This window comes from Fulmarus glacialis, unplaced genomic scaffold (genome assembly GCF_000690835.1).
Source record: "Fulmarus glacialis isolate BGI_N327 unplaced genomic scaffold, ASM69083v1 scaffold47708, whole genome shotgun sequence".
NCBI classification, from domain to species: domain Eukaryota; kingdom Metazoa; phylum Chordata; class Aves; order Procellariiformes; family Procellariidae; genus Fulmarus; species Fulmarus glacialis.
The window spans coordinates 1-12,197 of record NW_009231089.1 but is presented as its reverse complement, the minus strand read 5'-3'; the positions used below and the strand labels follow the sequence as shown (position 1 = coordinate 12,197).

Sequence of the window (12,197 nt, the reverse complement as noted above, 5' to 3'; positions counted from 1 at the left end):
AACAGGTAATCTACCCTTGTTCAAGTAAAATAGCCTTAAAGTTATTGGGGTGCAGTGATACGGTGTCTAGAAAGAGAACAACAGAATAACAGTGAGCAGAAGTCCCTTCACGGAGAGGTGTAATTAACACTACAACAAACACTGCAACGAACTGTAACGAACTGCAACTGCACTGTAACGAACACTGCAATTTAATAAAACAGAGATCCAAACTTTTGGTCTCATGAGACAGCAGATCCCTAAGCACAGGATATATCCAAAGCAGTTTCTGTGAGAGTAGAAAGCTGCGAACTAGGTCTGGAACACGGAAGTGGTAAATGGAAACCATCTCCAGAAGGTCCTTGAGCTGACAGTATATAACTGCACTAACAATACCTGAGGTCTGTGAGTGTGGCACATTTGGCCACATACTAGTAAGACAGATTTGGATGTATGTCCCGCATTATCAGAACTCAAAGCTCTAATTAACAGACTCAAAGGTCCTGAAACTATTTGGACACAGGGACATAATGAGTTTCTCTAGAGAAGTGTGGCTGAAGGAAGTCTAGACAACTAGTGCAGAGGAAACGTATAACGTTAGGGGAGATAAACCCCACCCTAAGTAGGTATTTCAAATATTATCATAATTCTTTCCGCAAAATCTTCCATGAAATGTCTTTGCACATCTTATATTTGGCAATGGTCTGAAGTTTGCACTTACTTGTGCAGCTTAGTCCACCTCTAATACTTTGATATAGCGTGAACATGACAAGTGGTTTCTTCAGCTCAACAGCACTTCTGGATGCTTGTGAGCAAGTCACCCTGCTGCTATTTTTTTGCTTGTTATTTTATGAAGCATGTACTAAACCAGACAATATTTGCATAAGAAACTACAAAAATTATTCTGAGTATATCAGCACAATAACAGGCCCATTAATAGTACCATTGAAGCAAGGCTAGTCTAGATGTCAGCCTTCCTTTCCGATTCATCAGGCAAGACACATAAAGGTTGAACCAGCTACAGTGAAAATACGGGTCTGCTTTGTGTTTCTTTGAAGCACGGTCACACTTCATCTGACTGAAAGACTCCCAGTACCACACCATGGTCTTTGGTTGGCTGGAAATGGGGAAGAACCATGTGTGACAGGGAATTTGGTCAGCTACTCTGCCCCATATCTATGTGCATATGTAAGAATGTGATGAAGCTGCACACACAGAAGTGCAGGACTGGGAAGCCTGGGCTGCATTCCTTACGTGAATATTTGCATTGGATATTTTATTGCATTTCTCAGTCTCTGTGATTAATGTTTTCCAGGGAATTTCTAAACACCACGTTGACTTGATGCCTGTTAGCACCTGGAAGTAATGGACAGACTCCACAAGCCCTGTAGGAGCTTTGCTAATACAAGCCAACAGACTCTGTAGAGAAGCAACAGCTTTTAGCAGACAAATCGGCAAAGCTGGAAAAAACTAATTTTAAGACAATTTTCTTTGGATAAGACACATTCCATGACTGATATGCATGGGTAATTAAAGGGATGCTTTCACTCTCCACTGACCTTCTAAAGGTGACTTCTTGTGGGTTTTTTGGGTATTTATCCAACTGATGCTGGTAACACCCAGAGCATAAGGTCTGGAGGCATGCCAATAGTTCTGTAATATCTGTGTGCTTTGGGGAAGAATGTCAGTGTAAGCATTTCCTGTAAGTTTCAATATTCCTTCCAAATGAACAAAAAATTGCACCTTCAGAAATTAGATACATTGGAAATTGCAAGAAAACATTAGTAAAAGCAGCAAACTTGAAAACAAACCAGCCCATGGCACCTAATTCTCTTTTGGTAAACATTTTTGGGAAAAATAACTCATGGAATTATCACCACCTTTAAAAATAATCTGAAGTATACAAATAAATTAAGTTTAGTCACCTCACTTTATGGAGCCACTTTATGGCTTAAAGACTACAAGATGAACTCTGAGCACCTTGTTGACCATAGTACCCTCAGTTGAACTTTTTTAGAAATATAGCAAGAGACCTAGTCAAATGAAAAGATTCATAATAAAAAAAGAAACTGAAGCACCCCAGTGAAGTTGTTCCTCTAGGTTTATGATCCAGTCAATTACTAAGATAACAAAACAGGGAGAACCCATGCTTCGCAATTAATTTCCACTACAGGCAAGACCATAGCAAATATTCTCAATTCCATACAAAGATTGAACACAAAGACCCTGAGCTAACAGTAGTTCATTGCAAAGTAGATGCTAGCGCCTGACAAAAACACGGGCATCTGGAGAACTGAGAAATACAAATCTTCCTGCAGATTCACCCCATCCAAAATCACAATCTGACTAGTGAATGCATTCACTCAGGATTCAAAACCCCATGGCAGATTACTGTGGTCCTTCATCTTCAGCACAGGAAGGGAGGTCCAACTAGGGAAGAACATTTTTCTTTCCAATCAGTTTTGTTTTCAGAAATGCAATTCACCTACTCATGGAGTTGAGTGAGAAGTGGCAAGTCCCTGAGAATAGGTGAAAAGGTACACTACAGAGGGTGCAACCAGACTTGATCACAAGGTTTTGTGACTGTGCCCAGCAGCCTCAAATCTGTGATAAAAGTCATCCACAATCTACTGACACAAATCAGGCAATCTCTACAGGGAAGTTAGGGCAAGCAAACAGCAGCAAGGGGAAGAATGGCTACACCATCAGGAAGGATGCTGAGATGAAGAGGTCCTGGGGACTCACTTAGTTACAATGACCTCCTCAGTAGGTCATAGTGGTAGGAAGACTGCACAGGCAGCACTTAAATAGGACCAGCCATTTTGGGTCAGACCAAAGATCCAACAGACCTTGGCATAGGGAGCAGAGAGCAATATGCTCCTAAACACATACATTGATAGTCTGGACCCGGAGCCACCATTTGAGGCACAGCAGAAGGCACTCCTGGGATGACAGAAGGAGGCGGGCAAGAGCTGCTAACTGCTGGGAGAGTAGCTGCTTGAGCAATATCACACACTGGTAGTGCCGCAAAGAGTGTGAGACCATCCTGCTCCCAAACAATGGAAGTTTCACCATGTGGCCTGGCAGAGCTGAACCCCAACACTAAGTTGACTCATCACTACGTGCTCAGGCCACCTCTTCCAGGTCTGCAAGCTCCAGCCAGCCTTGGGGTGATAGTGCTTCCCCCCAAGCTCCCCACCTCCATCCCAGCAATTTCACAGGATACAACCAGAACAAAGGGAGCAGTCTTTGACCTTCACCCAACCACTGCTCCCCTCTGCTTAGGGTGCAACCAATACCACTGATCATGAGAAACTGGGCTATGCAGGGCAGCAGCTCTGAGGTGTCCAGCAACTTGTTGCACAGCCTTATCTGTGTGTTCGCTGAGCCTCAAACACCTCTAAGAGCTGAAAGTACTCTGAGCTGTTCTCTAATACCTACTAGGGCTTGTTAGCAGCGACTGGCTGAGGAATAGGTCCAGAGTCCCCAGACATAACAAAGAGGGCAGGGTGCAAGCAGGCCACAAATCATGGTCTTCATCTTCCAGTGAAGACTCTGAAAGCAACGAACAGGCTACGTGAAGTCACAGGGCCTCCTCGTCTCCTCCTGGCATTCCCATTCCTTTGCTCATGCCCATCACCACCATCAGCTAACACTCACCAACTCCTTGCACGCCTTCAAAAAGGGTGGGAACTGTCAGGGCTTCATCTCCACCTTCTTATTTCAGGGGTCATGATAGTTTTCAGATGTCTTTTTGAAAAGGGAAGACAGGACAGTCTGGTCATCAGGTGAAAGATTAGCCCCCTCAGTCAAACCAATGGAAATGTGCAAAAGGAAGTTTGTTTACATTTGAATGTCTTTGACAAATTACTGTGTGTTGTTTGACAGAATTAGCCTGCTGAATAATCTGCTAAGTCTCAGTCAGAACAAACATAAAGCAGAACAAAGCAGCGGAAAATAACATTAATAGGCTGATGCAGAAGTGGCTTGATACTTGTCTGGAAAAGACACCATTTGGCTATGTTAAGTTGAGGACTATTTTATGTACCAGTGGGCCAGAAGTGCTTTTCTGAGTTTTTGACACTTTGCTAGAGCAAGTGGGATGACAGTCCTCATGGCGAGAGACAGCACCATCACTAATCCCAATAGCAAACCACCCCACAAATATGGAGACCCATAGAGGCTGGAAGCTTGGTTACAGAACATAGCAGCCCAATTCTCAGATCCTTTTCCCATCTTCAGTCAGACTAGCCAAGAGACTAGATCAGCTGTTGGTGGATTTTAAAGGCATGTCACACCTCTCTCATCCTGGAACAGGATTTCTCTGGGTAGTGGTGCCGACAGGCTTTTACCTGAACATAAGGCAGGGAGTCTTGAGTCTCAAATTACTCCCTATTTGCTCTCAGTCACCCCCTAGAAACCTCCTCCATGCCCTGCTGGACTTCCAATTCCTCGCCCACTTCAGTGGCAGTTTTCTGACCAACCATCACAAAGTCTGTCTTGTCCCCTGGAAGGGAAAATGAGGATGAGTAGTGTTGCTAAGGAGTACCCCTTTCAACAAAGGGCTCAAGTAGCAACATTTGCAAAGCTAGAGATACGGGGAAGGTAGCACTAATTTAGACAGAGGTTCGGGAAAAAGGGTACCCCATGGCACCAAATCCAGCCACTTCAAATGGGCTTAGTCTTTGACACCTGAAGTCTGTGCCCTCTCACAGACTATTACCCCTGCCACATCAGAGTCCTCCCCTTTCTTACAGCTTGTCAGAAGGACTGCCTATGGAGGTACCCCCTCACAGACTTCAACATCTAATGAGAAAGCAACCAGAAGATAATAGACATAGACAGGAGGAAGAATGATCTCCAGCTACTAAGAAGGAGACACAAAAAACAGTACAAGCGACGATGCTAGAAGATGGAGAGTCTGTGGCCAAAGACAATACAGCTATAAACAAGCAGGGGATGCAGTCATGTTTGTGTGTGTATTTTCTTCACAGAGAAGTGTGAGCAATGTAACTGTAGAGGAGTGAGCATGGAACAAGAGGAGGTACCGGTCCTCCAGCAGAATAGAAGGTGCAAGGACAGAAGGAAGTTGGGATAGATAGCACAGGTGCAGACATGGGGTCAGAGAAAGCGAGAACAGAAAAACTGAAAAGTAGAAAAAACAGTGTGAACAGAGACGATGGTTAGATGAGATAGAAATAAACTGTAAAAAGAGGAGGATGAGAAAAGTTGGAAGAAATAAGAAAAGTCTAATGCTAAATGGGGAAAGTAGTAGAGCGAAAAAGGACCTAAATGTTTAAATAAGACTGCTCTGTGCAATGAAAGGAAGGCTCTACGCGCTGAATTAGTAAGAAGGAAAATATTTGGAAAAGCAGCCAAACCAAAGTGATTTTCAGAAGCATAACAATGGCAGCTGCAACATCATCTCGTCAACCTCGCAGAAATTAAATCAACAGGTACACAGAATGCCTACCTGCAGTGTGCAGAAGTCAAGAGATTAGGTCCTTCAGCTAACTTACTGTCCAGGCAACTCTGTTTCTATATAAACAAATATGAATAATTTTTCTAGTTTTTAACTTACAAATATCCAGTTCTGATGATATCTTTTGTTGAAAGTATTTAATAAAACAGTATGCTTAGCACACTCTTAATGGTACCAGCTTTCTTTCTAAAACAGGATGCATATGGTATAGCAGCCAATGGACCATTTTGGAAGGGGGTGATTTGCTGTTACTGGTAGGGAAATAGTTGCACCAAATTCTCAAATGCCAGATAAGAATAGAATTGGTCAAAAAATATTATTCTTCAAAACAATAAAAAACAACAACAACAAAGAAGTTTACATAAATTCTACACTAAGCTACTATTCGTAGCAACCAACTTCTAGAGGGCCTTGTGCAATTACCAAATTGTAAATACACATATAGGTAGAAAAAAACCCTAAAAACCCTCCACCTATAAGCTTGACTTTCAAAAAGTATCTGCAGAGTCAAAAAAGTCCCTGACCAACTTCGTAGTATTCTGTGTACAGTGACACTTCAAATAGCTATAAGAGATTTTGTAAAAGGATGCCAAGCCAAAGGGTAGGTAAGTTTTTGTAAGGCCATTCTAACAGAAGTATTATACAGTAACTCATGACTGAGTCCTTTCAGCAGATACTGTTAAAGACTACGTGAATATCTTCATCCCAAAGAGTCGACAACAGCAGCACTGTGGTCTTGTCACTCCTCTTCTGATACTTGCTACTTTTCTTACATGCTGGTAGCTTGTTGTGGGGGGACGCCAGGTGTAGGCTGGCGAGGCAAAGTATACATGGCCCCAAGAAATTGGTCTGCAATCCGACCTGCTTCTCTCAGTCCACTCAGTAAAGCACCATGAACAGTTGCAGGGTAGTTGCGAATTGTATGTTCTCCCGCAAAAAACAAGCGAGGAATAGGCTGGGGGGAACAGAGAACACTGTTAAGGCTTATTCATGTTCATTCAGATTCTGCAGCAAACAGATACTTTAAGAAGAATGTTAAAAGTCCTCTAATGACACCACAGTCTCCATTAACATGAAGGTGGTGCATATAAAATAGTCTATATTAAAAATATTTTAACCTGTCCTACAAATTACCAAAAAAATTTTTATATACACCTTTCATTTCACAGGAGGGTTTCATGTCTGTAACGACTGTAATATGAGGAAATATTTTGCAATTATTTACCAGTATCTTCGCTTTGATACAAGATAATAAAGCTTTACTTGAAAAACAATACTTTCAGAACCAGATAAGCAGGGGAGATTAACAGCCCCAGCTGTATACTCAAAAAGCATTCAAATGTTGTATCTACAACTCTCTAGCCAAACTGTTAAACATGTTTAACAAGAACGATGCTTTCTGATCCTGGGACATGAACTCTAGCACAGTAAGCAAACAAAAACTTCAGCAATTCACTTAAATTAGCAGTTTCTCTTCAAACTGAGAGCCAAAACAACTATTGACAGTGTAATAAAAAGTAGGAGAGAAAACCAGACTTTCATATATTATATTCTGCAGAGAATCATTTTATCCATAGCTATGTTTATTAATGACTTGTATCACTAGAAAAAGAACCTAAATAAAACCAAAGCCATACATCCTTCTCTGCTAGTGCTTTCAGAATGGCTATTGCTTTCAAAACTTCATCCTCTCAAAGTGAACTAGAGATGACTTATGCCTTCATTGTATTCGCTCTCAATTTGGGAGAGACCTTTTGATTTCTGTTCCTCTCACTCCAGCCTTCACCCTCTTTCAAAATCACTACAACTCACTTAAATATGGTGATGGACAACATAAATATGGAGTATGAAACACAATAGATGTATAATATTATAACACACTGTTCAGACATCACCAAATTGACTTTCTGAATAAAAATGCTCTTCTTCTAGTAAACAAATGACACCAAACCTGGGAAGGCAGAATTCATGAAAAACTGAAGTATTTTACAGGTTCTAATCATTCATCAGAAGATGCAAGTTATCTAAACTTATGTTTACATATGTATGCAAATTACTTAGAAAAATCATCCTGTTTCGAGGTTTTTCTAAAAAGAATTGAGACATCTCTCACCTGAGGAGCACCTGGAATGGCTGGCCCTGGAGTAATTGGCTGAGCCATCAAATCATAGTCATTTCCAGAAGATCCAGCTGCTACATAGGAGTATGATCCCCGGGCCCATGGGTCAGCACGCCAGCGGGACACCACTGTCTCTTTAGGCTAAGACAGAAACTTCAGTTGTTGACACAGTGCAAGTTCTACAGTTGGCGCAAATATAAAAGATGCAAATTGCAAGAATAAAAGACACAAAGTCCTTAAGCTAATGTTAATGGTGGAACTCCAAGTTTATATTGCATGATAACACATACTAAGGTAAATAACTTGTCTTGGTGGCAATACCTTAATTCTTTCCAATATATTACACCAGAACCTACTGCACATAGCTTCTGCACTGGAACTCAGACTTTGTAGTCAGCTGTACATGCACACTGTGTATTGTTTCCTATGTTTATCAACATAATGACAATGCGCACTTCCTACTCCTTTGCCACAGCTCACTGGATATCTCTTCTGATTTGACTATGATATAGGCCTATATCTAGGTCTGTAACTCATCTGGGAAAATGACTGCATGAAGGGCACCTGCACAAACACCTATATTTCTCCAATCCATCTGGTTTGCCAAGGTAATGCTCATAACGAAAGATATTCCACTGAAAGACGCAACAGCGAGAGCATCACCAGGACTCAAACCAGTATCACTCTAAGGCATAACAGCAGTCAAGACAAAACGGGAAATATTCATAACCTTGCAGACATAACATTGAAAAGTGATGGGAGTGAATCTTAAAATAGCCCAGACTCTGTCCAAATGTGTAACTGAGTTTTAACAGGAATCAAACCTTGTAAAAATGCAAACATCAAAACAGGAACCTCATCTCTTCTCCTTGGGCACGAAGAAATTTCATGGAATAATTTCATGGAAGGAAGACAAAGAGGCTCTATCTAGCAAGGGTGTTATCCAGAGACCAGTCCAGCACGCATCGTACCACATTATAGCAAGGGTAGTCTCCTGGACCCTAACACCAACAGATCTGAGATGATCTCTCTGAGGCTGGCCTCAGCTGGACTATAATTGATGTCTTCTGCTGAGTCTGTGGAAAGGCCACAGAGGACTGGGGCCAGTTCCAAGACACCACTGGGGGTTGGAGACCGCATTTCCCAATATGGTCTGATGACTTAATTGAGAAAATTCCTCACCACAATTTTCAGCACTTTTTTATCCAAAAGGTAAGAAACTTGAGTGATGAGCCAGCCCTCATATATTGACTGCTTCTTGAGAAAAAAGCAACCTCACATTTCCCTCCTTGGTGGATGGAGACCACTGTAATGGCACTGTATGTTATCACATGTATGTCTGACAGAGAACTTTGAGGCATTTCATAAATTTCTTAACACTCTCTAGTGATCACATGAAGCATTGCAGTCTAACAGGGAATAAAGCCAAATAGAAATTTTACTTCACTGAGGTAGTTTTGAAGGTATGGCTAACCTAGACACAACTGTAGAGCAGAATACGAAAGTATCAGTTCCCCAGTACTGAGACTGCACCAGTCCAAATAGCAACTGTGGTGTTCATGTGCCCACACACCCATGTATGGGTATGAGTCAACTTTTATTTTCATCCTGAAAAGCAAACGCTGTAATTAGGATTCCCTGTGAACAAGGAGAAGGATGGTTAGAGGATAAAACATGTACTACAATGGAAGTGGTACAAAACTGGAATCCTGCTCTACAGAGGACGTGAAGCTTGCAGAGGTTAGCTGCACAGCAAGGCTGAAAAAGTTTCCATGTGTTGAAGAACAGCAGGGAGAAGAAGTGGTTATATCTATCTTTGGGAAATGAAAACCAAACCAGAAAGAGAAAATAAGACAGTAACAAGAAGCAGCACAGCAACAGGAGGATGGCTCACATTCCAATGAACTGTTGCTTTTGTTTAACTTTTCTACTTCCCTGTTTTGGACAGATACAAGGAACTGCACTTGCACAGCAAGCTCCACTTCACATATAGTTGTTCATCCAATACAACAGATGAGAGTGCAGTTTATCTAGACTGATGAATGGCTGTCCAGAAGACAGCCTCAAGCAAATCTCTCCATTATCAAGTGCTTGTAGTACATAAGCACTTGAACTGTGTATATGTTAAAATAGAGACTCACTTAGAGATCTCGCTTATCACAACAGAGAACTGCCTTCTCCTTTGAATGACTGACCAGATATGGAGTCATTCCATAAGAGGGGATTATCAGTTAATGCACTGAAATATTTTAAAGGTTCAAATAAGTTCTCTAAATTTGATGTTTATTTACAGCAGAATCTGTATATCTCAAGATTCTTCAATTTGCTAGTGTGTGTTTTTCTCACTTGAAAACCCTACTAGAGAGCAGCCGCAGTAAAACACTTCACTCTTGGTTCACTCTGGAGTGATTTCTACATACTACATGATTTCTACAGCACCTGTAGACAGAATAGTCTCAAAGCTCCTCTCGGAGAGAGATCTCATTAGGAAGTGAAATTGTTCTCCAAGAGTTCAGAGAAGGAGCTGTGGGTTTATCAGAAAGGCAAGCCTGGAGTTTCCTTCTCTTGCGTTCTCCAGTCTGAGACGTAAAATTCAACCGATTGAGCATTTACAAAACATGAGATCCGCTCATTAACTAAAAATCCAGGCTTACAGTCAGCTGTGAGGATTTGTCCATCATATAGAAAGCAGTAAAATACCGGGGATAATAAAGCCGTGTTCAAAAAGAGCTCTACAACTATTCTACAACAAAGACAGCGAAGTGAATCTATTCCTCATGTGAAATACCAAGCAAGTAAACAGTCCAATTTACCCCTGACCAAATGCTCAGAGAAGACTAGTATATTACAGTTACCATATATTTTTTCTATTACTTTATAGAAATCTCAGTGGAGCAGAGCTATTTATTTACAACCAATGCTATTTGTAAGAACTGCTTCCACACTGTCTGTTAGGAGAACAGACCAAATACTCAACTAAGTCACAGACACTGTAGGTTGAACAGCTATAAGACTTTTCAAATCAATGTCTAAGTACACAAGCTTCTTTTTTTTGAGTAATATCTAAGTATTTTCTAAACTCCCCCCTTCACTAACCATTCCTTTTACACTTATTGTGCTTAAATAACCGTTGGCTAGCTGCACAGGGAACTGATCCAGATGAAAGATTGCATTTACTCCCTTCCTCCCCCTTCAGTTATTTTCCAGCCAAACCACTTTCTTTGTGGAGTTCACTGGTCAAGAGCTTTACTGTACTTTAGAGAAGGTGCAGAACATGGCAGGGAGTATCTAAGCAGTGCTGTCACTAGCCACGGACAGTCCACTAGCATGGACTGCTGTAACCCCAGAAATGCAAAAGGTAGAAAATTAACTGAAGTATTTGACACTCTGGAAAAGCTACAGTCTTACTCGGTCTAAGACAATCTTCTCCAAAAAAACCCCAAAACAACCAAACTCCCAAAAAACCCACAACCCCAAACAAAAAAACCCCAAAACCCCCAAACCACCCCTCCTGCCCAAAAACCCTGAATAACCAAAAGGTAGTACATATAACAAACAGCTCAATACTGCAGCCAAGCTACTGAGAATTGTAGTACATTCTGAAATGCAGAGAAGTTACCCAAAGACGCTGTCTGTACTAACCTGTGGCACAGCGCTGCTACCAAATATTCCTTTGAGGATGGCAAGGCACCGTCCAACAATGACATCATCACTGATATTTTCCATGATCCCTGCTGCTTCTCCTGCTACCAAGGCCAACAAAATTGGTGCTGGGTGGGGGGGAAGGAGGGAGAAAAAACAATTGAATTATTGAAATCGAATATTTTAATCAGACAAGTTGGACTTGAACAGGCATGGATCTGCAGCTAAGTCATGAGGTTAAAAACTAAACAAACCCAACAAAAATAGTCCTAAATCTTCCACCATCATGTCAAATTACCAAAAGCAAAATGAATTAATATATGGTATGGTGCCATTTCGAATTATCAAGAGAACTCATAGAATCATGGGTTGGAAGGGACCTTTAAAGGTCATATAGTCCAACCCCCCTCCCATGGGCAGGGACATCTTCAACTAGATCAGGTTGCTCAGAGCCCCATCCAACCTGACCTTGAATGTTTCCAGGGATGGGGCATCTACCGCCTCTCTGGGCAACCTGTGCCAGTGTTTCACCACCCTCATTGTAAACAATTTCTTCCTTATATCTAGTGTAGATCTACCCTCCTTTGGTTTAGAACCATTCCCCCTTGTCCTGTCGCAACAGGCCCTGCTAGAAAGTCTCTCCCCATCTTTCTTATAAGCCCCCTTTAGGTACTGATGGGCTGCAATAAGGTCTCCCCCAAGCCTTCTCTTCTCCAGGCTGAACAACCCCAACTCTCTCAGCCTTTCTTCGTAGGAGAGGTGTTCCATCCCCCCTGGTCATTTTCGTGGCCCTTCTCTGGACCCACCCCAACAGGTCCATGTCTTTCTTGTGCTGAGGGCTCCAGAGCGCTGTGCTGGGGGGGGCGGGGGGGGTCTCACCAGAGCAGAGTAGAGGGGCAGAATCACCTCCCTGCACCTGCTGGCCACGCATCTTTTGAGGCAGCCGAGGATACAGTTGGCCGCCTGGGCTGTGAG

The 12,197-nt window shown here is 42.0% G+C and overlaps 1 protein-coding gene across 1 annotated transcript; it reads right to left on the bottom strand.

Moving 5' to 3' along the window:
* Positions 1 to 6,120: 6,120 nt before the first annotated feature.
* On the bottom strand, positions 6,121 to 11,372 carry LOC104081616 (lysine-specific histone demethylase 1A-like; the record flags this gene model as incomplete). The annotated part of the gene is made up of 3 exons (XM_009584441.1): positions 6,121 to 6,416; positions 7,575 to 7,721; positions 11,223 to 11,372. Coding segments are annotated over 3 exons (483 nt in total), but the record flags the coding sequence as incomplete, so codon positions are not given.
* Between the last annotated feature and the right edge of the window lie 825 nt (positions 11,373 to 12,197).